General features: G+C 39.9%; 3 protein-coding genes across 8 annotated transcripts in view; 1 reads left to right on the forward strand and 2 right to left on the reverse strand.

Moving 5' to 3' along the window:
* The window catches only part of ZDHHC21 (zDHHC palmitoyltransferase 21), a 36117-nt gene extending 24093 nt beyond the window's left edge, over positions 1-12024 (reverse strand). The window contains exons 1-6 of one of the 4 annotated variants that reach the window (XM_005488166.4): positions 11890-12017; positions 8878-8970; positions 5545-5743; positions 4670-4768; positions 1816-1927; positions 749-887 (exon numbers count right to left, since the gene is read on the reverse strand). In XM_005488166.4, the coding sequence (XP_005488223.1) occupies positions 749-887; positions 1816-1927; positions 4670-4768; positions 5545-5698 (504 nt within the window). In that variant the 5' untranslated portion in view covers positions 5699-5743; positions 8878-8970; positions 11890-12017. The other 3 variants (XM_074532757.1, XM_014267860.3, XM_074532758.1) reach the window with 3 other exon arrangements.
* On the forward strand, positions 11667-13889 carry LOC141727073 (uncharacterized). 3 transcript variants are annotated; one of them, XM_074532760.1, is made up of 2 exons: positions 11667-13094; positions 13519-13889. In XM_074532760.1, exon 1 carries the CDS (start codon positions 11680-11682, stop codon positions 12292-12294), a length of 615 nt encoding a protein of 204 aa, XP_074388861.1. In that variant the 5' UTR covers positions 11667-11679; the 3' UTR covers positions 12295-13094; positions 13519-13889. The 3 variants fall into 3 exon arrangements, with proteins under 3 accessions (XP_074388861.1, XP_074388860.1, XP_074388862.1); XM_074532759.1 differs by having other exon boundaries at positions 11667-12797; XM_074532761.1 differs by having other exon boundaries at positions 11667-12797; positions 13522-13889.
* A 6622-nt stretch (positions 13890-20511) lies between these two features.
* CER1 (cerberus 1, DAN family BMP antagonist) lies at positions 20512-22470 on the reverse strand. The gene is made up of 2 exons (XM_005488142.2): positions 21943-22470; positions 20512-21025 (listed from the first exon to the last, which is right to left on the reverse strand). The coding sequence occupies exons 1-2, from the start codon at positions 22468-22470 to the stop codon at positions 20732-20734; spliced, it is 822 nt and encodes a 273-aa protein (XP_005488199.1). The 3' UTR covers positions 20512-20731.
* Positions 22471-27956: the final 5486 nt, after the last annotated feature.

Raw genomic sequence — 27956 nt, forward strand, 5'->3', positions numbered from 1 at the left:
TTGAAGCTCTTACGGTTCTTCATAAGCAAGACAGCATAACAGTTTTCTTATAAAGAAAGAACTTTCAAGCACTGAGCAAATTTCAAGCAACCATCTTCAATATTCTGAATACTACAGATAACAGGCATAAATGAGCACCAGATAGCAGCTCTACAATGTAAGTTTCATAGGGGAAGGAAGTCCTTGATTTTTTATTCTACTCCAGTCAGTAAGTCCACATGAAACAAACCAAACTTAATTCTCCCTTAACCCACATAACCTTTTCAAAGCAACAGAAAATGCTGCTACAAAACCAATGTATATTTTTCCCCTTGCAGAATGATCATGTGTTCTTCTTTCCTTTCTTAAAAAAGCTGATACTGCTTTTTAAAACATGATATTAGGATAGCTATATATTCTGCATAAATCTGCTTTGGAAAAGTAAAAGGAAAATTAAATACATCTAGAGTACTCTTTCCAATACTGATAATCACTTCCAAAGAAAGCTAATTGGTTCTTCCCTCCCTTCCCATATTCCTAAGAGAACTAATGTTGTGTTTTTAACACAAAGAACCCCAGGACAATGCCCTTTCATAAAAATATTTTGTTACTTACTGTAAATCAGTTTGCTTACTTAATAACATACAGCTAGTTGAACTCTCTTCACTAAGAGTGAAACTGAGCTACCAAAAATGTGCAGTAACTAAAAGCCAACACAAATTACATTGCAATATTACTTGTTCCCTTCACAGAGAAAACAGGTTCTTACCCAGTTTTCTTTTTTCAGAGGCAAAAAGTAGTAGTAATGGCAGAAGTCAAGTATCAGCGTATAGGAACTAAGGATCTGGGTGTAGAAACACAGCTGCAAAAACAGCCAATGATTGTCTTCACCAACACAATTATTAATCCTGTAGAGAAACAAAGTGTGCATATATAAAAACAGAAATACAAATACTAAAGTTATAATACTGTGAATAGAAAACTTTATGATTTCTTAAGGAGCAAACTACTGGATCCCTTGCACCACAACTTAAAGCATAGATTGCACTACCGAGATCATTGCTTAGAACAGGAGACACAGTTTTCTGTATTTTTATATAGCAAAGATATTGCTGCAACTTTAAGTAAAAATTTAGTAATAAAATTATTTTTTGAAAGTCAGTGAAATTTCACAGTAATATGTCTTATCTTCTGCTACTCAATACATTTCACAGGTTGTAAACTATAAGAGTGCAAAAACGCAGACAAATGTTTTAAAATAAATGTGATCACAGGCTAACCCAGTAACAAAGAAATATGACTTAAAAATGAACCAGAGGCACAGAAGACAATAGAGGCATCCATACTCAGAAACTCCTGCATATTCCAACATGAAAAGTGTAAAGGAAACAGAAGGATTCTATCTGTATTAAGTACAAGATCAAAAGTTACATGGATGCAAATTCATACAAGCATTGGCACAGACAACAAGCTAAACCAGAGTGACAAAAGCACTATACTAGTACTATTCTCTGAAGTAGAAAAACTTGACAAAAAAAGGTAGTTTGAAAAATGGCTAAACCAATGTAGGAGAATCCTGACATCATTTTTGAACTCTGCAATTTGTCTTGTAAAAATTTTAACTCAGAACTTCTTTCAAAAATGTTTATTTTCACTTACTCTGATTTTTACTGGTAGATATAGCAAAGTTCAAATTTATTACTTCCATGCTTTACATGCCTAAATGATTAAGCACTACAGGGAAAAAAACAGGAAAAATGAGCAGCAGTCAAGACCACAAATTTCAGAATGCTTCACTAAAACGGTAGATAATTAGAAGAAATGTCCTGATTTTACCATGGACAGTGGTGATCCATCCTCCTCACACAATGTCCACAGCGACTGCAATGGTGTGAACGCTTTGGTCTCATCATATTGCACTTGTTACATAACTCCCAATGTTCTCGCTCTAGGTGAAAATGTAAAGACACATTAGAGAGACTTAAACTCAGTTAATCAATGCATACTCATAATAAATCTGTATGTTTGTAACTCTAATTAAAAAAACAAATCTTACTATGATCTGAGAAGGATAAGCACCACATAAAAAGCTTTTTCCCACTGTGACCCTAATTAAACTGGAAGATATTACTGCTACTCCATGCCAGTTTTCATCTCCAAAATGCCCTCTCTTCCTATAAATTTCTACAAAGTAATTATTACAGAACAAACCTGTTACTCAGACAAGGAAGACTGTTACTCAATTATTTCCTTACATTTCTACTGTGAAAAAAATTATCTGCTAGACAGAATCAGGATACAATCTCACTGCTGTTCCAGAACCCCCTGAGGAAATACTGCTTCTGCTAGCTAGCTAAAAGACGACACACAGTGAACACTTCAGGAGCATCTTCCATCTCAAAGCATTTTAATAACATGCATATCACCACATGCAATTTTACACATAAGACATGCAAAGAAAGAGATCGAGATTAGGGTTGTATATACAAATATATACTATTTTTAAATTACTAATGTGAGATTCTTTAAAAGCTAATATTCAGAGCTACTGAGTAGCTGAAGCTACCAGGAGTACGATTGCTCAGCTTGGCTGTTATTTATCTCAAATGCACCATCCAAATTAGAGGAATTCTTTGAAAAGCAGAATTCAAATTATATGTTCAAAAATTTCATCTTCACATGGGAAACAATAAGATTAACACTGAAATACTTCCAGTCACAAAAGCATATATTTTCTGTCTTTAAGGAAAACAGGTGGATGACTGAGAAATACTTTGACTGTTCAAATTGTTTCTACTTAAACAATCTTTTTTGAGGCACAAAAATTTCTCATATCTCAGGGACAGAGGGAAAAAAAGGGAAAAAAAGCTTCATATTTACAGTAGGACATTCTGAAATTTTATACTGTAAAACACTGTCCCAATGTAAACAAAATAAAGTTATATTTAGCAGTTCTGAGACACCTGCAGGCAGCTCTAATCTGGTCTTTCTTGCTGCAAAATAACATTTGGACACTTGAAGTAAAGAAACCCAATATCTGAGATCATTAAACAAGTAATAATGACAGATGGAAACTGATTTACAATCTGTTTGCATAAATCCAGTGTCACAAAGGTGTCACTCACTAATGGGGGAGATACCAGAAGAGTTCAGAAACACCCCAACTCATTTTTAACGCAATTTACACTGTGTAAAAATGTATCCTCCTGTCAGCCTAGCGCACACCACATAATTGAAGCACTACCTCCAAAAGTATGATACCCTGATATATCAGGCACCAGATCAAAATACCAAAGTCATGACCTAGCCTAAACATTTCACCTTCGGAAGTACTTATTAAGTATGACTGAATGGAGCCGTATGGACTGAATGGAGCATGCAAAGTTTGGGGAGCTATGCAAAGAGACACCTTACATTAGAAAAAATCCTTTGTGTACAAAGGGAATTTGCACTGCTCTGGTACTTTGACAGTAAATGAAAACTCCAGTATAAATGTAACTGTCTGTAACTAGCAAGGGTCTCCCATTCTCCAGTTCAGGTTGCAAAATCCATGTTGCTCCCCCTGCAGCAAAACTGCTGACTCCAGAACCCAAGTCTGAAACACCTGATGTTTTACTGGATCAAAGGATCAGCTGCCAGAAGCAGAAAGAACACTGGCATGAGATTTTCTGCAATTAGTGGTGACACATCTGAATCCTAGGGAGATACACTCTTTTCCACAATAAACTGTCTACTTCATGCACATCATATCATCAGCACTAAGGCTAAAAAGATCATGTCTCCAAACACATCATCCTAGATTTTCAGTAACATCAGGAAAAGAGAACAAAATTTTATTCTGGGCATTCACCATATCTGAAGACAAGACTGAAGCATTCAGCCTCACTGGATGGGACACATTTTCTTCATTCATGAAGTGTTATCTGTTAATGTGACAAAGCTCATGCTGTTTAACAGCCCTACTCCATTCTAAACTCCTAAGTAAAAGCTCTATGCATTAGATAATAGCTCCCAACAGTTCATAAAAATACTGTTCTTTTCTGTGGAGAATCATTAAGGTTTTAAATTTCCTCCAACTTCTGGAGCACTGGATACCATACAAGAATTGTGGGATAAATTTGCAAGGACAGAAAGTTTAAGTTGCTACTTTATACAAGTGCAGTGTAACTAGCACCATGGTTTAGGTTTTTTGTTAACAGCCCATACAATCATAAGACTCTGGAAAAAAACCAGCAAAAACTACACAGGTAAAAACCAGCATAGGACTACCTTCCAACATCATTTTCAACATCATATAAATTTACTAAGACAAAAGATATAGAATTAAAATAGCTAGCTATCTATAAACATTTTTCATTAAATATTATCAAGTTAGTAGTATATGCATAATGTTTGAAAGTCTAGAATGCAAAAAAAAATCTTCCTGTGGAAAAATTTTCTAGCAGAAGGTCCTACATAACTGAAGAATGGTAGAATTTCTGGTAGAATACAAGTTTAAGAAAAAGAAGTTATGAAACTACACAAGGAAAAGTGCTAAAAATTTACAACTTTAAAACAGTGACATAGTAACTTTATTCAGCAAGGACAGATCATGGTTTCCAATAAGTCTCACAAACACAGATTTATTCCTAATTATTTTGAGGCTATTAAAATAACTTTCATTCAATTATATAGAATCAAGTTAATGTACCTGTAATTGGTATGTCTGGATTTTCAGGTAGTTTTCCTGGATCTGCTACTGAGGCTCTAAATAATGAAGCTATACAAAACAATGAGCAGAAGTAATAACCTAAAAAAATAAATAAGCATTTGTTAGACTTTTTCATACATGCGAAGTACACTGTATCAAAAAATACAGATACTCCAGAATTGAGCTGGAAAACACTCAGCATTCTCATTCAATTCCAGATATATTTTTGATATTAAGTACACAACATCAGGAACTCCCCAATAAATAGAGTGAAAAAAGTAGTAAACAGTTCTGATAGCACCAGCAGGTGCTACTATGACCATACTACTGTTTTGCAGAAGTTCCTCCATCATCTTACCACACAAACACCAATCATATCACACCTCAAAGCCCCCATATGGAAGATATTCCCAACAGTGCATCTTCACCTTGAAGTTTATTCCAGCCATAATTCAAGACTTTTACCCAGCAAACCTATGAGCCAAACATGTATGAGCTAACCCACACAGAGACATATGACAAAACTGACAAAGTTTAGCTTGTTGCCAGTCATCACTACTATCACACCAAATTCTGACAGGCACTCGCAGATGTGAACCTGAAATCCTGTCAACAAGTTCTAAGTACATGACCTGAAAGCCACATTCAGCCTTTTCACCAGTTTCCACAAAAACAAGTTCTACAACAACACCCGCAAAATAAAGTGCTGCAGCTCCTCAGAACACAAAAACATAAGACGCATCCACTACATTTACCCTTTATCTTACCTTTTGTCTTTACTTTCACCCTAGTTTTTATTTTCTGATAGGATTTTTTTTTATGTACATTAAGTAGAAGCATTATTTTATTAGTAGAAAAAAGTTAAAATTACTTACACAAAACTGCCACAACTGAAATATTTCCCTCTTCATAATGAGGAAAAAGGATGACCTTTGGGATGAAGATTGTATTGTACAGCCAGACAAAGATAATTAGGCCCATGCAGCACCAACCCTGAGGGTCAACCACAAAGTGAATCCGTTGCCCCATTGAACACAAACAGATAATAAATTGTCACGACCCAAGACAATAATCCTAAAGAGATAAATAAAAAATATTTTTTTTAAAAAGAGTAAATTAAGTAGTATAGTGCAACCTATACAGTTCATACATTCAAATTTGTACATTCAAGTAAGAAAGAAAAAAACCTATCAACTGTTGATTTAAGGAATTACATAAAAACTTAAAACCATTTCACATACATTTTTTAAGCACCATACAGAACATTTTATGAATTCATTAATTAGACATATCTGGCCAAGAAGCAACATTTATCACCAAGATGCAAGTAAAACCACCACCTGGGAAAACTATTAAGCAATACGTAAAACAGCAACTGTCAGTCAAGTTGCAGCAGCAAAGAAAACTCTTCCATCTAAGTAAAAAGGTTCTAAAGCAAGTAAGAAATATAGGGAATTATTTATGTTCCACAAAGATTCACCTCACCTATCTATTGCAGTCTCCCCTGTATTTCATGGTTGTTTTCTTAAAGATTTTATGCTAAAATAGTCAAAAGTATCACTAAAAATTCAGGGTTTCCTCACTTAAAAAACGCCCTTCATGACATTAACAGCAAACCAAAGGAGAAAGGAGTAATTACCCTGACATCTTTTACACAGATTATTAAAAATATCACACAATAGAACATTTTCTATTAATCACATTTAAAACATCAAGGTTTCCATCCTTACACTTTAGTGGGCTGATTTCCTTTTGGTTTTAGACTGCAGAAACCTCACCAAGTCCTACAATGTGAACTTCTGAACTTCATAAACCAATCTCAATAACACAGCACTAAGTCCTAACCACTATCCAGGACAACTATGACGGAAGGGATTATTACTGTTATTTTTTTGTCCGACTACTTTCATACACATATTTTATTACTGCAATGCACACATAATCCCAATCTACTCTCTTACCCGTTAGTTTGCCCAGTTTCTGGGCTTCAGGAATCTTGTTCCATTTCTGATGGTTTCTTTCCATTCCTTTCAGCTCCTACTTGTTCCACTAAAATTTTGTTTATCAAACATCTCTGTTTCCAAGGGCTTTGCTTACTTGTTTCATGTTTGACTGTCCTCAAATGCATTCAAAATTTACTTATTACCATTCACAAATTTCATTGTCTTCCTTTCTTCTTCTTTTAGATGTCTAATCAAAATCAGGCTAAAACAAGCTGCCATTTTTCCACACTTCTCCTTTGCGTTATTTATAATCACCCTTTGCTTATTATTTTCTAATGTAACAGTGTTCCCATTCAAGTATCATACAGCTCCCCACCAAGTTCTTGCAGCCACAGAAACCCCCACCACAAGAGGAGAAGCAGACAGAGCCTCAGCTTGTCAAGCCAGACATGTCAAGCCTCTGAGCTCCAGCACCAGGAGGACAGCTCCTGTTCTGCCTGCATCTCTGATCTACAGAGCAGGTCCTGAGCCCTGGCAGCACACATGGACAGCAAGCTCTCTCCAAGAAATCCTCTGAGCCATCTGTGCCTGAGTCCTGCAGCATACCCAGCAATGGATACTGGGTATGAGGAACAGCATGGGGTAAGGAACAGCAATGGGTCCCTGCTTCTCGGACAAAGACACCCCTGCTGGCCCAACGCGTCACCTGGCAAAGTATGCTGCTTGCCAGGGGCACCGGGCCTGCATAACTGCTGACTGTTACTGAGGCTGGTAGCAGTCTGGCCCTCAGTCTATTACCCTTAGCTGCTCTTCCATTCAGGCACCATGGACACAGCAGGGGAGACCAGGAGTTTACCAAGCATGACTACACAGTTAACAGGATGTGGGCCAAAGTCTAGTAGACAAGTGGTATCTCATTCATGCTGCTGATGAAGGGGAAGAACTTGAGGAGAAGCAGACAGATCCTGCAAAGGAGCAAGTGGTTGTGCAGCATTTACATCCATAGAACCTCCTATAAGGCTCAAAAACTGAGGGTGAAGGGGAACAAGATCCACCTGAAATTACATGGGTGAGAGCATCTTTGCCAAGAGGCTGGTTGATCAGCTTGGGGAATACTTAAAGAATGATGATAGAGGAAGTTGGTGGTCACATTTCACAAGCAAAGGACGCAGGATGATGGGGAAAACAGAGATCTTATAACCAACCAAACCAAGGCGAAGTGGGACTGCACCAAGTGTGCGCACACAACTGACACAGGAACACCACTTAGGTGCACTAGGATAGTGCACCTAAGGTCCTCCTAGAGCTGAATCTGGTGAGAGATATGAAATTCCAAGAGAGATTTGTACAGGTACATGAGCAGCATAAGGAAGGCTAGAGAGGAAACGCCAGCCTGCTGCCGAAAGTATCAAAATCATACAAAAATGTCAAAGCACCTTGTTTATTTTGCTCTTTCATGGTTAAGACCTGCCTTCTGGAATTCCAGGTCCCTGAGACCCATGGGAAAGTGTAGAAAACAAAACACTTAGTCTGAGTGAGGGAGGATCAGATTAACAAAATTTTAAGTGAACTGGACCTGTCACTTCCATGTGACCTACTGAGGTGCCAATTGGAGTGCTGAGAGAGCTGGTTTTGTCATTGTGAAGTCATTCTCAACTAAGTTTGGAATTTTTATGCTGATGGGTAACATTCCAGAAGACTCAAGAAAACAAGTGTCAATGAAAATCCTGTTTTCAAGGACAGGAAGGAGGAGCCAGGCAACTAAAGGCCTACTAGTCTCACTCTGGTCCCTGGGAAGGTAAAGGAAACAATCCTGGAAACTACTTTCAAACACATGAAGGACAAGAAGGGGACTGGGAGTAACCACCATGAATTTACAAAGGGAAAATCATGCAGACCAACAGAAATATAGAGGCCAAAAAAACCAAATGCAGCAAGAAACACTGCTGACCACTGAGGAATCCATCTGTTTTCCATCTTACCAGAGCAGCAGAGATCCCATGACTTCACAGCACTTCCTCAGAATAACAGCTCAACAAGCAAAACAGAGATATAATTAATGAAATACTTGCTCCTGAGTGACCAACTTGTACCATGTGTGAGCAATAAGCAGTGAGAGGGATTCAGGAGAGAACAGTAAGAATGCCTATCAGGAAAATACATCCCAAATTTTTATCCCTAAGTAACTTACTTTTGCTTGCATGACCATATTCACTTTTATAATTAGAAAACCACAACAAACCTCAGCCATGCTCAATACCATACCTTGGATGGCAAAATCCAGAATTAAGCAAGAACTACACAAATGCAGATGTCACTCTCAAGACAGGGTGATTTTTCATCTGTCTTCTCTATCTCCTGAAAGTGTGATATGCAAACAACCATTATCATTTGTTTGAAAGGCAGCATGTAACAGGTTACTTTCTATTTAGGTTTTCAAACCCCACCTTACTGAGTAGAGCTGTCTCCAAACAAACACGTTAATTCTAACTAGAATTTCTCAAATCTCTGTTCTAGGCCATTTCAAAAGTCTAATATTTTTTTAAAAGAGAAATGTCTGTGTAAAACGGCAGTAGTGCCAATGTGTTTCAGTTAAACAGATTTGTTTCCTGTTTCCTATAATCGTAAATTAAGTTTTATATTTTTCATTATACTTCAGCAGCAATAGCAAATAAATGATGTCAATATATTGACTTACTCTGGCAAAGTGATTTTTTTCCCTCTATCCCTTGGTTTATGTACCATGCATAAATATATAAAGTGTGAGGAATAAAGAAAAAGTAAGAGCTTCAAAATCTGATAACGAGGAAGGAAGTACTAGATTAAAATTTAAATCACAAACAAAGTGAATGTTTTACTCTTTCAAATACAGTGTCAAAAGAAAGAGATGACTGATCTCATATAATTTTGTTCTTCAAAATTCATAATTTCTGATCAGAAAAACTACAATATGCAAAGAAAAAACTCTATGAGAAGGTTAACAACAAATAAATGGAGAGAAACAATTAAGTGATTTATATCTGCATACATTCAGGATTCACACAAGCAATGAAATTCTCCAAGCAAAGTAATTTTCCAATTAAATAGTTTAGGAGAAAATACAGAGCACTAATGTTAGAGCTTTTGTGGTTTTCTTCCCTTGTGCCCTAACTTCTAGCTATTTCTTCTAAATAAATAACTCAAATACAAATAATTTGAAAGCCAACAGGAGCTATGCCTATGAAAAGCTTCAGCTGCACTAAAACATGACTGAGTCTTTCCTACATTATGGGGAATTTTCTTGCCTTTCCAAAAAAAATACCTTTATTACAGGATGCATGGGCAGCATTGTTCCCTAACCCTTTTCTTTCTACACAGTTCCATCAATGATATCATAAACTCAGTATTTTGTTCACTACAATCACCTGCAATATGACTCTTCATGTGACATCCACAGAATACTAAGACCACAGAATGAGTAAGGCAGGTGAAAAGTCAGTTGCAAGAAATGAGAAAGTTTTGTGCTAACCAGAAATGTTAAGGTGAAATATAAATTGCTTTAATAGACTCATTTGAATGCAACCTTAGAAAAATAAAAAGTATACCATTTTGCATCAAGAATGTCCCAAAACATTTTTAGAAACTGTATTTCATAAATACACCCAACAAGAGCAGTACTCAGTTTCTCAGCCTAAGAAGCACAACAGTCAGCTCTGGGGACATCCTGTTTCTCGCACATTCATGGGTGTTGCACTCACACACAGCTTGAAACTGTGCCTCACAGTAGCCCTGCTTCTTAAGAAAAGTATGACTTCTGAAATTTGACTTGCAGAAGTCAAGGACTTCTTTTACGGACTTTTTTCACAAGTCTTTAAACAAGTAAAGAACAACACAGATCAGTAACACTCTATTGCTTGCCATGAAAGACAATTTTAAGACTCCACACAAACTGAACAATACTATGCACCTTAATACCTATTTTGAGAGTGGAAGAAACACCACTTTCTAAAAAGGCTGTATCCTAAGCAACCCAGAAAAAAGAACAGAGAGTAGAAACACAAGAGAGCCCACTTCTCATAATATTTGTGATAACGAGGGCAAGGCAACAACAATCAACAGCCCTCCCCAATTTCTGGATCCCGCTGCATTTTTACACCAGTGACCTTACTGAAATCTAAATAATTACTGCCAAAGATTAGTGGCGCTAAAACAAAAAATACTCTTTAATGGGAATAAACAAGGTGGACTTGAACCAATCAACTGAATTTATTTTACAAACCAGATTTTAAGGATGTCACGTGTCAGAATAGAATTGCCATTAAGCTTCTAAAAACACTAACGTTTAACAAAACAGAATAGGTATCTGAATGGCCAGTTAACATAAGCAACAGCATATTTGTGCTATGACAAACCCCCACACACCTGGCATTTCTCGTGTTTATGGAATGGATGGTTGCAGCAGAGACCTTGGCACAAAGCAGTTGCTAGGTGGCTGTTGACAGGTTTGTTGAGGTAGGCAAGACATTCTCACCCAGTTAGTTTTCATTGATAGGATCTAGCAAAGTATACCTGTAAACAACTACTTCATTTATAAAAAATGTCACTTGGGCTTGGAGAGGGATGTGGCTTGACATTCACATACGCACACCTAACCCTCTTTATCAAAAGCCCATCAAATCTATCTTCACCCACTGCTGACCAAACAGCCACTTGTAGACAGATAATGCACGTTACTTTAAGACCATTACTGTTTGGATCATCAGTCTGAGGCGAAGACCTGCTGTATCGTCTCACTAACTGCGAGAGCCGGGAAAGTGCGAAACCCAGGGACGCCAAGGCCATTGCATTTCCTTGTGCCGCGCTGCTGACCACACAGCTAATCAAACCTCGTGCCTCTCCTACTACCACCTCAGTATCACCGAACACCCTCCTCCTGCTTTACAGGGCAACCAGCACCCTGGACCTGCATAAAAGCGACAGCACCATTTCCTCACTTCACAGCTGGGGAGATACCCGGTAGTTCTGCCCAGGGCTTCCCTACCCAACTCCCTGCACAGACAACAGCAACGCTGGAGGGGAGGTGCAGCGATGGAGGAAGCCCCGCAGGAGCATGCCCGCCGTGGCGGGGGCGTGCCCGAGGGGGTGCCGCTGCCGGTGCCGCGGCCGGTGCCGGCGCCCCCGCCCCTCCCGCCCGGCCCGGCCCGGCCCACCCGCGGCGCCGCTCCACCCGCGGCGCCGCTCCCGGGCCAGCGGGGGTCGCGAACAACGCCCCCCGCCCGGGCACGCGGCGGAACCAACCGTGGGCTTCCGCCGCTCCAGCCGCGCGTGCGCGCTCCGAGCGCCCCGGCGGGCGGGACCGCGCCCCTCAGGGAGGGAGCGGCGCCGGCAGAGCCGCCCTTCGAACCCGCCCGAGCCGAACCGGCTGCCCCCCTTACGGCCGCGGGGCGTGGGCGTCTGGCCTCCTGTGCGAGGGGCGGGCGCATGGCCGGCACGGCAGGGGTCTGTATGCTGAGTATGTGCAGCGCCAGAGGAGGCGCTTTGGAGGGGTGGTCTACCCTGCCCGGTGGGAAACGCGACCAGCCGCATTTCCCCAAGGCTGGAGCTCCCTGTCACTTGCTCGTTCCGAGCAAAGACTTCAGTCAGCATGAGCCTTTTCCGTTTTTCATTTTTGCACCGTCCCATTGCAATCCCTGTGAAAAATGAGCCCTGCAGACAGGGCCTCTTCTCAGTCTCCAGGCTGCTCCTAGGAGAATCTGGCAGCTGCCCCAGCTAGGCCTCATAGCTTGAAGCTAATAGTATAAAATAACACTAGCTTCATTAAGAGAGACTTGCTTTACCTTGTATAGCACATAACCATGGTTTCACGGGGAAAGTGAAAGTGAAAGGCCCCAGCCCACCGCAAGGAGGAGGACACCCCCCAAGGAGGAGGACACCCCGACCTTGCAGATAAGGACCTCTTATATTCTGTCTCATCTCTCAGAATCATAAAGCCACCCATGAAGAAGAAAAATGCCTCTGGACTATGAAGATAGCATCAGAATCCCAGTAGTTTCAACACCTCTAGCAAAACCCTGCTGTTATCTGACATTGGTGGTTGTAGCAAGACCAACTCCTGGGACACCTAAATCAAGAAAGAGTCTGCTGGATGGTGACACCATAGATTCATTTCTGTTTTCCAGAATAGCAGCATGAATGTGGGTTATATGGTGCGTGGTCAAATCATGTTGTGTATAAATGCATGAAAGTGATAAGAACCATTTGTTAAACACAACCATTTGTTAAACACAACTTCTTCTTGCTCATGAAGGAAGAACTACTCTTGTAATTCTGTGCTTTGCATCCTTGCCTCTCCCCTCAATCAGCTCAGACCAGTTGGAACACTTTTATGACATTCAGGTCGCCTGCTGTGCTGTGCCCCTTGCTCACACAGAACCCTTACCTGTCCACAGAAGCCAGTCAACATTTTAAAAAGATGATTCAGACCTGCAAGGGATTACCTTTGGGTAAGAGCCACTGACAGCTTGTAACATACAAAATTTTCAGTGCTCCCAGCTGGGAATCATGCCTCGAGCACCCATTGCTGATGAACATATATGATCTTTTGGCTATCTAAAGATACCCCATCTGTCTGAATGGCATAGTTCCCACTGTAAATTGATGGGCTCTTACCCTGGAGCAGTTTTCCTTCACAATGATGGATGAAATAGATGAAGAGTAATGTTGTGAAGACTACCAATGCCAAAAACTCACCTTTATTACTGATCAGATTCTTCCTAAAACTTAATCATAACATGATTATTCCAGGAAAAAAAAACAAACAAACAAACAAATAAAACCCAACAACAACAAGACAAATAAAAATTTTAAAAAATATTACACAGGGCAATTGTTAACATTTCAATCTAAAGTTGCTCTCTCTATTTGTAGCAGAAACCGGAGGTTGTCTGGAAGAAGGAAGAAGCATGTTCCAGGTTCAGAGAAGATCAGATCAGAAAAAATCAAATCTTTCAGAACAATCTGTATATGTCAGTAGGAGCAGGTAACACTGAAAATAATAGACTTATTAATTGGACTGTTAATATGTCTGTTATATAGGGGAAAAGAAAAACTGAAGTTGTTCTTTTATAAATATTTAAAAATAACAAAAAACAGCCTCTGGCTGTATTCCATGACAAATTTCATGTATATATATATTTATGTCTATATATAAAAGACCTAATAAGCTGTGAAAATTTTTCACTGAAGAATTCATTTCAATGGGGAAAAAAAACCAAAACAAAACAATCAAGAAATTTAAAGAAAACCATGTTCTTGGGAAGTAAAATGGAAATATAAGAAAAGAATAATAGTATGATTTCATATGGATTGAAAAAGAATCAGTCAGTAATATTATCTTCCATTTGAATACCGTGCATTTGCATTTCTGCTGTGGTACACAGATAATGGCCAGTCTTTAGACCTGTAGTCCTGCCAGGCAGGTTATATTTTTTTCTGTTCAGGAATGGGATGTAAACCTAGGTTATGGAACAAGGGCACTGGTCTTTTCTTTTAGTCATAGCACAGCATTCCCCTTTTGCTAATTTTTTTTTTTTTGAGAAAGCACTTTGCAGGAGGAAAAGCAGGCAGTTGTGTGCTGGACTTCCCAACTGAAAAGTCTTGACCTGGAGATATTATCTGACTCTTTTGCCAGGTTATCAAATCTAGATAGATAGATAATGAGTCTTTGTGATTAACTACATTCTGTGTGGGAAAACATACCTATGGGAATCCTAGCTTTGCATAATATGGATTTAAATAAAATCCAATATAGATGCATTACAGAAAGATCATTAGAAGTCTGCAAAATTATTCACCTTCTTCAATGCTGAATATTGCACAATGGCATAGAATTCCTCTTGGATTTTCTGATGTCTGTGTTGTGTTGTTGTTGCTGTTTATAAATTACCACAGGAGCCACCAGCTGTCGTCCTATAAATTTTATTGGCACTCTGTAAATATTAAATCAGCCTGCTAAAATCAAGCCATGTGCAGTAACAGCTGAGGCTCTGTTATGGGGAACACATGTGAGAAAGAGGTGTGCACTGTGACTCTCACGATTCTTACAGCTTACAAGCCCCTTGCCTTCTTAAGGCTGTTATCCAGGATTCATTTTTAGCCCAACTGTGCCCCTTGACCACATGCAGAAAGGACATTTTTTGTGCACAGATACATACTGAGCTGAGAAGTCAGCCTTAGCAGTACTCAGTTTCCTGGGTCCTTCAAAATTTTGTTGCTACCACATTTCTGCATCAGCACTGCACTGCTCACTTGTAAACCTTGGTAACATACATGGAATACAGTTGTAAACTCTAAAATGGGAGCAGAATTCTTGAAGTCATGAAGATCTACATCATGTAGAAAAAAGTCTGTGTCAGAGAAACAGCATGTTGAAACAAAACCTGTTGTGGCCCACATAACACTATGTGACATATTGAGGGTGAGGCTGTAGATGTTAAAGGAAAATGTGTCTCAGGCTCCATTTTCTCTTTTACTTAATAGCCAGAAAAATCAAAGACAAGGTATGTTTTCTAATCTACCTGCCTCAATTGTAGACATGGTGAAATCTCCTGATCCTGCAGCCCAGATAGATTAAGGGAGCGCTAAGGTAGACAGGCACTCTGATTTAGGGGGTTAATTTTCATCTTAGGCACTTCGGTGGTATAGGAGTTCTGCTCAGATAGTGTCCATCTGCAGATGTCCTAGTATTAGTTCTTCTAATGACTCTCTTCCTCCAAGAGTTGCTGTCTAAACACCAGGCAGGGCGACAGACTGCTTGAATGTTCCACATCTCCTCAGTGAGGTGAGTTTGAAAAAGCTTCAGCAGATACTGCCTTGTTCAGAAGGCAGCTTAGGTACATGCCAGCTCAGTTTGAACACACTGACTGTGGGCTGCAGCCACCAGCAGAATGTCAGATTAAATAACTGGTAAAAGCAGTAGTTAAACAAGGAAAAATGAAAATGTCTCAGAAAAACCCTTAGAGAAGCATCGGGCTTGTCCTTTTTTATTTCTTATTGCTGTAATTATCATAATTATTTTATAATTGTTATTATTATTGTTATTATCATTACCATTATCATTGTTAAATCAGTAGTAGTGGTAGTAGTATTTACCTTCTGGTTAAATTTTAATTTTCAAGTGAAAATGCAGTTTGCTGATGCCATGGAGCCTGAGGTGCTCCAAACAGGACAATTTTGTTCTCAATAAGGATAGTTAACCTTATTTCAATATTCTTGCACTGGGGCCAGCTACAGAGTCTTTTCATCCCCATTCTTTCTCACTTGAGCAGAAGGATTGTGCACAGCTGTCAGGAAATTATTTCAGGTGAGCTGAAGTTGGTGGTTACATACCAGATATTCAAGGAGTTAGGTTTAGCACAACCAAAAATGCAAAATATTTATAATTCATTACCAGTGTTTCCTGTTTCTACTGGTAAAGTGTCTGATGGAGGACCCAAAGTAGCCCCAGTTCCACACCTCTTAGAAGTGCACCATCTGGCACAGCAGATACTTCTGAGTACATTGTGCAGGATCTGCTGCTCCAGATGGATCCCTGCAAATCTATGAGATGGGAATCATTTGAAAATCCTCACAGAGTTAGCTGATGTCATTGCAAAGCCTCTCTCAATGATTGTTGAGTGGTCTTGGGAATCCAGAGCAGTCCCAACTGACTGGAAGCTGGAGAACATTGTCTGGTTTTTAAGAAGGGCAAGACAAAGAACTTATCTTGCAGAAGACAGAAACCTCAGGGTCCTGTCCATCTCACTTCAGTGCCTGGTAAAGTTATGGTGATTTTTCTGAGGGGCATGGAAATACTCCTGAAGGACAACACAGTCATTGGTCACAGCCAGCATGGCTTCATGAGGAGACAGTCCTGCTTATCAAACCTGATTTCTTTTTGTGACAAGGTAACACACACAGGTGACCAAGGAGAGACAGTTGATGTAATCTTTTTCGGCATCCGCAAAGCTTTTGATGCTGTCTCTCACAGGATCCTTCTGGACAAAATGTCCAGCACACAGCTGGATAAACACATCATGGGATGGGTGAGCACTTGACTCACAGGCACAAGGGGTTACAGTGAATGGGGTGACATCAGGCTGGGGACCTGTCACTGGTGGGGTTCCACAGGGCTGCATCCTCAGCCCAGTGCTCTTCAGCATCTTCATAAATCACTTGGACGTAGGACTGGAAGGGATGCTAAGCAAGTTCCCAGGTGATACAAAACCAAAGGAGTTGATGCCCTTGAAGGCAGGGAGGCCCTGCAGAGAGGCCTTGACAAATCAGGGGTCTGGGCCATCACCAACCATATGAAGTTCAACAAGAGAAAGCAGTGCCGTGGAAAGGGGGCCTGGGGGTCCTGGTCAATGAAAAGCTGAACCTGAGTCAGCAGTGCCCTGGCAGCCAGGAGGGTCAACCCTGTCCTGGGGGGCACCAGGGACAGCATGGCCAGCCGGGCAAGGGAGGGGATTGTCCTGCTCTGCTCTGAGCTGGGACAGCCTCACCTCCAGTGCTGGGGGCTGGTTTGCTCGGCTGAATATGAGAAAAATACTAAGTTATTAGAGAGCATCCAAAAGAAGCCAGTGAAAATAGTGAAGGGTCTTGGAGGGAAGGAGCCGTTATGGGAAACAGCTGAGGTCACTTGTCTGTTCAGCCTGACTGAGGAGACTGACGGAGACCTCATTTTGGAAGACAACTTCCTTGTGAAGGAAGGGGGAGGGGTAGACATTCATCTCTGTGGTAACCATTGACAGGATCCAAGGGAATGGCCTGAAGCTGTGTGAGAAGAGGTTGAAGTTGGATATTAGGAAAAGTTTCTTCCCCCAGAGGGTGGATGGGCACTGGGACAGCTCCCCAGGGAAGTGGTCGCAGCAGCAGCCTGACAGTTCCAGAAGTGTTTGGACAACACTCTCAGGCACATGGTGTGACTCTTGGGGATATCCTTTGCAGGCTCAGGAGTTGGACTCAATGATCCTTGGGTGTCCCTTCCAGCTCAGCATATTATGATTCCAGACATGATTGTGCAGCTGGCAGAGAGCTTCTGCCTGAGTAAGGAGTCTTGTTTTGCTCTTGCAGCAAGGAGCGGGTGAGTAAATTTAGGAGAAAGCACTGCAAGCAATTTCACCACCTGCCAGTAAAAGCTAGTCAGCTGAGAGCCATGAGATTAGTTGTGAATGTTTCATAGGTGGTGAAAAAAGTACTAAGCACAGTGTGAAGTGCAGCTTCAGAGACTTTTCCCTAGAATATATGGTTGTGCAGAATTCAATAAAAGTCGATGTAAACCTGGTATTTGATGTATTTACAGGCATTAAAGCTAGTTGCGTTAAATTGACACTTAAAGGAATAGCATGGATTGAAGATTTCTTTTGCTAAAGGAGTAGGAAAAAAACAGCACTTCACTTACTTTCTACACAAAGCACACCCATTTGAAAAAAAGTGGGACAAATAAAAGAGCACAAGTGTAGAAACTGTGCTTGGAACTGATTAGAATTTTCAGAGAGCTCTGCAACTATGGCCCTGTTCTGTAAGTAGGTTTGCACAAGAAGTGCTGTAAAATAGATCACCTTAGCAGCACTTATCAGCATAGCTGCGTTGGAAAAGCTTTCATTACAGAATGCATGCAAGCTCTGAGAAGACACAACTAGGGTCTGTTGCTATTATGTTACTACTGAAAGCATCCATAGTGATACGGATCACACCCCTCACCTTTCTAATCCACAGTGTTCTGCTTGTAGAGGTAATCATTATGCCCAGAGGCCAAAATCTCTTTAGGCCCTCGATAAAATATATTCCTAATTTGGATTTTTTAAACGCTGAGAAATCTGATCCAATTAACACATTGATTGATTTTGCAAAATACTGTGCTAATTACATGCAACCAGTCATTGCTGAGTTAATTAAACATGCATCAAAAAAACCTACAGATCTAATCTAATTAGCAATTACTACAGCTGTCATTACCTCTTTTCACCTACTTTTAAGCTGTGCAAATTCACACTAAGAATCTCATCCTGCAAACTCCTTACATGAATAGCTTTCTTTGACTGCTGTAATGCTTCAGCACAGAGAAGAAGCTTTAAAAATTGGGATAAATACTTTGCAGTCCACAATATAGCTTCTATTCAGACATCATTATGATAAACTTATACTATATCCATCAGTTTTGTCAAAATTACAAGATTGGAAGATTTTTCTTTTTAATTGACGTGATTTTACTGGGAGTGTTTGTAGATCCTACCTTCAAGTGGTTCCTGCAAATCTAAATGCATACTTGCATTTCAGAAAACAAAAAAAAAAAAAGTGGATGAACATTCTTATATATTCAGACAGCTTTAAAACATGTGTCAAAAATTCTGAGTAAAACATCTCAGAACACAAGTTTTTTTTCAGATTAAAGAAAATCATCAATAAAGAGAAAAGGTTTGTGAACTTTAATGCTATGGGTTTCTTCCTTAGGCTTGATTAAAAATGTACACCAATTTTCACACACAATACAGGGATTATAAAACCTTGATATCTAGTTACTTGGAATGGCATCATATATAGAATATAAACGGCCATATATAGTTTTCACATCAGTCCTTCATATAAAAGAATAGAGAGAAGACTTGCTTTAGTACACAATTTTTATTATTTAAATACAGGTTTATATGTAATAATAGGTAGCTGTATACTAATCTTTAGTTCATTCACTGCAAGTGACCTGCAAAAGGAAACGGCTTCACATCCAGTATCAGAATATAATTCAGATGAAATTTTTAGTAAATATTCAATTTGGGCCTTGGACTCCAAAGCCATGCTGCACATGTTTTTTGAAAGAACATTAAGATATTTCTAATTCCATTGCAGTTCAAATACAAGGAATCATTTACCCTAGCCCTTGGGTCACAGAATTTGACCTTGAATAAGCTAAGTCAGTAGTGATTTCCAATACCCTAAAAAAGAGCTAGGACAGTTTAACAACTGCAGCCCAGATCTGAGAGCAGATTTCCAGAGGACTGAAAAAACTGGCATAGAAATATGCTGAGCTCTTCTGCTGGAAGATGATCTCTGTCTGGTGTGCCTGATCTGCAAGAGAAATCCAGGGTGAAGCAGCTGGAGAGAGCCAGAAAGCCAGTAGTTCAGCTAATAATCACTATTGCTGTGTTGCCTAGCAGTAGATTCCAGTGCTTCCTAGCAGGGCTCTCTCAGCTCTTCCTGTAAAGTTGTTAAGGTATTGCTATAATGATAAAGCCCTCCTCAGATTTTCTGTCACACAAATGCCTTTTCTGCTTTAGTCTAAGAGTTGAGAACATTATTTAAATTTTATCTTAGATTCAGTGACAATGTAAAAATTCATCAGACTGGAAAATGTGCATTGTCTTTCCACAGTGAATTTAAATAATAACAACACTGTATTTATCTGTGATGTTTTCTGTAGGAGTATGGCTTTTTTTTCTCTTTCTGCAGTTGAACACCTGAAGTAAAAATAAAGGTACAGAGTGAATGCAGGCGTGTGGAAAAGAGAGCAAGTGGTTTCTATAGCAAAATACCCCTTGCCATTATCTATTGGTGTAAATTGTGTGGTATATTAGTTCAATGAGAACTGAACTCCAACTGAGCTCAATCAGCATGACATTAACTAGTCGCAGCTTTCTATGTACCTCATGTCCATTTATGTTTTACACTCTCCAGCCATTTTCTAGCCGCAGAAGTAGACCCGTTTTTGTAGGGAATAGACTAAAATCTCATCTTTGCTACCAATAGAGCTATATTGGCACTCCTCACAAGGAAAGGCAAAGAAAACAAGTCAACATTCAGGTTTTGCACAGATAAATCATGTTAATTCAGTCTTTGTTGACTAGCATCCAACAAACAATGATAGGAAGAGTGGAAAATTTTTAGTTTTCCCTTTTTAAAGACCTTTGCACATAAGCCCAGTAATTTCACCTCATTTTCCTTAACAGCTGCAAGGAAACATTTGTTACACTTTAGGTGAAGGTATTGTTAAAACAGAAATCATGTAGAAAGTCTACATTTTTAATGTTTATATGTACTGGAGTGATGTCAACTTGTTTTTCATTGGCAAATTCTTATGATCAAGTTAAGAGGTTCTTTGAGCAAGTTAATTGTGCTCATGTATATTTTCATAAAAGTCTGACAGTAGAGTCCCAATCACAGGGTCTTTAATCTTCCGACTTTCACATTTACACTCTTCTACAATCATGATTTCTTTCACCACTGGAACAGAATCAGTGCAGTTCAGATCCAGGCGCTTCATGGAGAACTTGCTGGGCAAGCAACGTGAACAGAAGGTATAAAGATGATCTTCTGAACCAGGAACATGAAAAGAACTACATTTTCCAAAACACAGATTATTCTGCACTGTCACCTTCTCACAGTTGTTATGAGTAACACCCTGAAACAGAAAGCAGTTTAATGTTTCTGATGCAGAAATTACTCCATGGACTTTGCTAGAAGGCATGAGCAAAAAAAAAAAAAAAAAAAAAAAGGGGACAAAAAAACAAAAAAAGCTACTGCACTTTTTCCTTCTCAGAACAAATAGTACAGGTTTCTAGGCAACATCTGTATGAATGTATGTCTGTGTGAAATAAATTTAGTTTTGGATGTGAAAAGACGTAGTCCTTGGCAGAAAGGACAGAGAATTGGTTACATGGTTACAGAAACACTGAGAATTGATGGTGATTTACAAGGAATACAGCACTTTTACCTATACTGTTTGCTTGTCCTAATGTTACAATGTGGCAGAATGGCTTCATCTATGCATGGGATAATTTACCAGTTCTCTGAAATTCTTAGCATAGAGTTAGACATAAGCATTGGTTTTCTAATTAATACAGAAGAAAACAATCCTTGCTTAGGTGTAAGAGAACAACCAGCTTTTCCTGTAAATACTTGTTCTGAGAGTTTCTATATGCACACGCGCGCGCACACACACACACACATGTATATCTATACATATATGTATATATTAAAAGAGAGAGAAGTTATAATTCAGATGTACAAATAGTTGAGATATATATTTATTGAATGGATAATTACTCGTCAATTTCCTTCCTGCTTAGACCATGTTGAATATCTGTGCATAAAAATAATAAATTACTCTATAAAAATTGAGTCTGCGGCTTTCCAGTGCTGCAGTTCAACAGTTTGCCTCATCAGACTAAACTTTTTCATCAAAGTCTTTCAGCCACTTTTGATAAAGTGTTCTGAAGACCTTTGACTAAGTTACTTAAATAACCCATGTCCCTTTAGTTGCTGATTACAAGAGATGGGGGAAAGGCATATTTGTTGATCTTGGATACGTGTTCTTACCTGGGCAAAAGGCAGGGTTCTGCAGTTTTCTTGGTGCATTTCATTGGTCTTGATTGGCAGGACAACTTCTTCAGATGCTGAATTTTTCTTTAACATGAAATGGTCCCAGAATTTCTTGGCATCTTTTCTGTAGGGAACTTCAGATTCTCTCTTGCTGGAATAATGGGGTGGAGAGAGGTTTTCCACAGGAGAGGTCTCTCTGGATGCAACCCAGGTTCTTGGGTTTTGGTCTGCATGGAGTCCTGCACTGGGAAGTATGAATCTGGACATTTTTTTCTCTTCTTTCTTCTCACTTCCAGATGCTGTCTGTGGAATTGATACAAAAAAGCTTGGTACTTTCAGGGTATCTTCAACTCCTACTGGGTTCTCACTTGTCTGCTCAGGAGAACTTTGGCTTTCAAACTGATTTTTGTTCAGGTAGAGAAAGTGCTGAAATGGCGCTCTGCTTTTCCTTTGCTGTGAATTTCTCTGTAGCTCTGTGGCTCCAAGACATGAGAGCACTAACATCTGAAGCAGAAGCAGTGACATGATCCTGGAAAGGGCAACCTTGTAGAGCTGCTGCTTTTGCAATGAATGTAGTATGCTAGCTTTATACAAGAGGTTATGGCAGAGGAGAGGAGGGCTCAGGAGAGACCCTGGTGGGGCTAATTGCATTCGTTTACTGTAGATTACAATTATGATAGTGAAGTTTGTGCTAATGAAACTCTGCTTTCAATCTGAGTTATGTGTATTAGAAGCTCCTATCTGAAATCTAGTAACCCAGGATGTTGTGGAGGACAGAAGGAGTCAACAGGGGGAAATGTTTGGATAAGGTGTCTAGTTTAGGCTGAGGAATTAAGTAAACATTTGAGGTTGTGTATTAGAATGTTCAGTGTGGTCTCCATTGTTTATTTTGACTTTCTATTCCATACAGCCAGAGGCTGTCAAAACAGGGAGTGTTATTTCATTATGATAGGAAAAGGCAAAACATTTGCTGAAACAGTAAGCTCAATCTGGAGACTGTGTTTTCAAAAGTTAAGTCTAACTTTGGACTTTCAGGTTTAGGATATGACCCAAGGTCTGCATGACTAACAGACTGTTGCTCAGACAGTCAGAGGAATCTGTCAGGAAGCACTAGTCCTCACTTCATCTTCCTCACAGCAGGTTTGCAGCTGCTGGAGTACAGACATGTCACTAGCACAGAGCAAAAGATCTTAAGGTGAAGAAACTCTGCTTCCTGGGTTTTCAAAGATTCTCTTACATCCTGTTCAGGCACCAAAGCCACTCCAGACATCCTGTCAAGTGATAATGATAAATGAATATTTAAATAAAATGTGTTAAAAATAGGTATTTATGATTCTAGCTATCAAAGTCTCAACAGAATTACCTAAAAACTATTAGAGGCATCTTTTGCATAATTACCATGTTATGCAACATGTAAGAAAAAATAATCTACTAGAACAGCATATAGAGAAAAGCTTTGGGAGAAAGAAAAGTTATTTTCGATAAACATTGCAAACATTGATGCCAATATTAAAGTACAAAAAAGAAATTCTGCTTCAGATAATTTGCTATTTAGGTATGCTAATCTTCACAGCTCCTGTTTCTACAAAGCTCTATCAGAAGACTCGAAAGTTTGTATTATTCTTGAAAAATTGTGTGTACTAGATGTATGATGTTACTTTACTTTGATTTTCAGGGAATTAATTTCTTGCCTAGAACTGCATTTTGATTCCACACATCATATTTGTGTTCTCCAACAATTTGAACTGAAGCAGTTGATTTTTGTAGCTAAAATAACTTTTATCTGATGTGTATTGGTAACAGTCACTCAAAACTATCCAGCAATGTCTTTCAAACATGAAATTTTTGAGGCAAGATACGGATTTGCAGGTCATCTAAGGATGTCTCTGATGATGCACAGATAAAAATTAAGTAAATTGTAGAACTGGAATGATTTGGCTTCCCAGACTATCTAAACTAAACTGGCCTGGGTGCAGTGTAACTGTTAACAAAGAATGTATAAAAATCTTAGTATTGACATATATATAGAAATGTTTTGCTGCTAATGTTACATTATAGTACAATGGCAATGAAAAAAGCCTCTTCAAGATCAGAATCCACTCCTGTCCTGTAACATACAGCAAGAAGAGAAGTCTTTGAGACCTTCAGATGTAAATGTAAAAATTATTATTTACAGAAGGGTAGGGAAGAAGACTGAAGCAAAGTGGTGTCAGCAAGTCACTCTGCAAGCTGGTCTGCAACCCAAAGGCTGATAAAAGAGCTCTCTTCACTACTAGGTCAGGCCAGTTCTAGTTCCTGGGGTTGGGATGGTGTTACTTAAGATCTGATGAGACCAAAAAGCAGCATGCCAGCTCTAGTTCTTCTAAGACAGTCTAACACTGCTCCTTCATGCCTATATTATCTATGGCTGCTTTCTACGAGGCAAAAGTGGTAAGATATGGGATGTGGTACATCTGGGCGTGGTTTTCAATATCTAAGTACTACCATAATCTGTTTTGAAGTTGACTGCCTATATAACTGTGTAGAGGCAGCAGGTCTCTCCTTAGCCTCTCTGCTTAGGCTCTCAGGAAGGCATCCCAATTCAGACAGCAAGCTCAGATAGTCATTCTGAAGTTAAAAATAGCAAGCATTTGCAAGTCTCTTTGTGGTGACATTGACTGCATAGACCAGTAATTGACTACTGGCATTTGACTGGGTACATAGTCATTATGTTCCAAATAGACCTAATCTCAGCTTTCTACAAAAAAAAATGCTGTTTCTTTTCTAAAACTTGTTTTCCTGCCTGATTGCCCTTTCATATAAGCATAACATGTTTTCACTGTTTTCTAGTTATTAAATCTTATATATATGCAGCAGTGTCTTTCAAGCAGGCTTTAGTTTACCTTCATAGTAGCAATTTATTCAGGACATTCTGTTTTCACTAGAAATAGTCATTGTGAATGTTTGCCCATCCTTTTAAAATTGTCAGGTCTATAGATGATGAGTGCTATGCAAATGCAAAATGGTATTATTCATTTGTTTCAAAGCTGAAGTTTGTTCTTCATTAATGGACATTATCTGTGCTGCTAGTTGATGCCTAAAAATAATTCTTGGGCAGTGCTTGAATTACTTGCCTTCTGTTGAGCTAAATAGTCTCATCATACCATGATTGATGATAAAATCATTAAAATGGATTATATGTATACAGTCCAATTCAATATCTTGTAATTTTGGAAGCACATCTGATGTAGACAAACTTGTCTTTCACAGACCCCATATGAAGACCTCAGAACTAATGAATTATCACTATGCAGTTTATTCTCCAATAATTGTACTTATCAAAGAAGGCCATCTGTGGTCTTTGTTTTACTGAGTTTCAGGGAAGCAGATCACATACAGGCCGCATGGGAAATTTTTAATTATGAAAGCAAGAGTCTCTTAACAAGGTATGAGATGAAAGAACAGGCAATAGGTTTGTTTAGTTTTGTACTTCCAGCCTTAGTTACTCTACATCATGAACTCCCCTATGTTTCAAGTCCTCTGTTGCACTGTTTCTTTCTCCACTCATTTATGTTTCCTTGTTAACATTTCTCTGTTTCTTTTCTGTGTTCTGGCAACAGAACTAAGAACAGCATTAAGTTTTCATACGGCAGCCAAAATGAAGGTGCTCTTACTTTAGAACATTTTTTTATGGCTTCAGTGGGACTTGTCCTTTCACATGTATTGGACCATGGTCCCCTGGCTGTAGGTACATACAGAGGACACAATGGGTGATTCTGTCTCTGAATGGTACAGGCACTTATGTGCTGCCAAACTGACAGTGTATCCAGTTCCAGACCCAGCCTGATCAGTTCTCCTGGGTCTGTAATTGATTGCAGCAGATTGCTAAGGCATGGGACAGGGAGAAAGACACTGGGAAAACCTGTGGGACAGGGAAAAAGAGTTTGGGCAAAGACAGTCAGTGTCAGGAAGATGCAACTTCCTAGATTGTTGTGTATCATTTGAGAGACGCAGGTTATTCACTGAAGAATTTGACACCACCACCAAAATTTTTGTAATATAGTCCAAGGACGATGCACACAAGATTTTTTTTAGTAAATACAAAAATAGATACAAACTTATCTTAAAATTTCTTCTATATGCATTAAAGGATATTCTTTTGTTCACTCTGATTATATGCAATTCTTCAGATACCAGATTCTTAATCCCAGAATCACCCTTTCAGTCATTAGGGTTGAAAGGAACGTCTAAAGATCATCCAGCCCAAACCTCCTGCCAAAGCAGGGTCACCTAGAGCAGGTGACAAAAGAGTGCATCCAGGTGGATTTGGAGTGTCACCAGAGAGGGAGACTCTGCAGCCTCCCCAGGCAGCTGTTCCAGTGTTCTGCCACCCTCAGTGTAAAGTTCTGCCTCATGTTGAGATAGAATGTCTTATGCTTTCGTTTATGGTCACTGTACTTAAACCAGTTTCTGGGCACCATTGAAAAGAGTCTGGCACCATCCTCCTGACACCCACTTATGAGATATTTCTGTGTATTGGTGAGATCAGTCTCTCTTCTCTCTCTCAGTCTTCTCTTCTCCAGACCAAACAATCCCAGTTCCCAGAGTGTCTCCTCATGAGAGAGAAGCTCCAGACCCCTGATTATCCTTGTGGCTCTCCACTGGACCCTCTCCAGTAGCTCCTTGTCTCCCTTGTGCTGAGGAGCCCAGAACTGGACACGGCACTCCAGGAATGGCCTCACCAGGGCTGAGTGGAGGGGGAGGATCACCTCCCTGACCTGCTGGCCACACTCTTGCCAATGCAGCCCAGGATGGCATTGGCCCTCCTGGCCACAGGGGCACTGGTGGCTCATGGGCAGCTTGTGATGCACCAGGAGTGCCAGGTCCTTTTCCACAGAGCTGCTCTGTAGGAGGTCAGCCCCAGGCTGTGCTGGCCCTTGGGGCTGTTCCTCCCCAGGTGCAGGACCTGGTACTTGCCCTTGTTGAGCCTCACCAGGTTTCTCTGTGCCCAACCCTCCAGCTGATCAAGGTGCCATTGAATGGCAGTGGAGCTTTCAGGTGGATCAGCCACTGCCCCAGTTTGGAGTCACCAGCAAACCTGCTGAGGGTGCCTTTGATCCCTTCCTCCAGGTCACTGACAAGTAAGTTGAATAAGTTTGCTCCCAATATTGATCCCTTGGGAATATCACTATCTGCAAGCCTCTTGTTGGACTCTGCTGCACTGATCATGACTCTCTGAGGTCTGCCATCAGCCAGTTCCTGATCCACCTCACTGCCCATTCCTCTAACCCACAATTTCCTGAGCTTACCTATGAGGATTTTATGGAAGACAGTGTCAAAAGCCTTGCTGAAGCTCAGGTAGGCAACACCCACTGCTCTCCCCTCATCAACCATCCTGCCATGCTATCACAGAAGGCCATCATATTGCTCAAACATGATTTGCCTTTGGTGAGTCCATCTTGACTACTCCTGATGACCTTCTCTTCTTTTATGTGCTGGATCACTGTCACCGAGAAATGAGGGCCTTTGTCAGGGATGAGCCATTTGTCGGTGAGGGGAGACTCAGACACTCAATATGAGTGATAAGCAAATTCCGTTTATTGAAGAGAGCATCAGACACTTATACAGCGAGTAATAAGCTTACGAATATTCTGTAAGCCAAGCAATCTATTGGTTAAACTATACTATCAACTCTTCCTCATTCCTTAGGGGTTACATCTCTCTTTTCTCATGTCTCTTTCACTGTTTGTTATCCTACCACAGCTAGGCCCAAGGACACTGCTATCTGTGCAGGTGCAGGACTTGGAATTAGCCATGGTTTTGTACTTTTCCATTTTCTAGCAGCTAAATTCCCAACAAATCACAGCTTCCAGAGTGATCTGTGCCAACACCTTTCCAGGGATGGAGGTGGGGCTGACTGGCCAGTAGCTTCTCAGGTCCTCTTTGTTGCCTTTTCTGAAGATGGAAGTGACACTGGCTTTACTCTAGTCATCAGGCACCTCTCCTCCATTATTTTTCAAAGAAGATGCAGA

The sequence above is a fragment of the Zonotrichia albicollis genome, chromosome Z (genome assembly GCF_047830755.1).
Source record: "Zonotrichia albicollis isolate bZonAlb1 chromosome Z, bZonAlb1.hap1, whole genome shotgun sequence".
Lineage (NCBI taxonomy): Eukaryota > Metazoa > Chordata > Aves > Passeriformes > Passerellidae > Zonotrichia > Zonotrichia albicollis.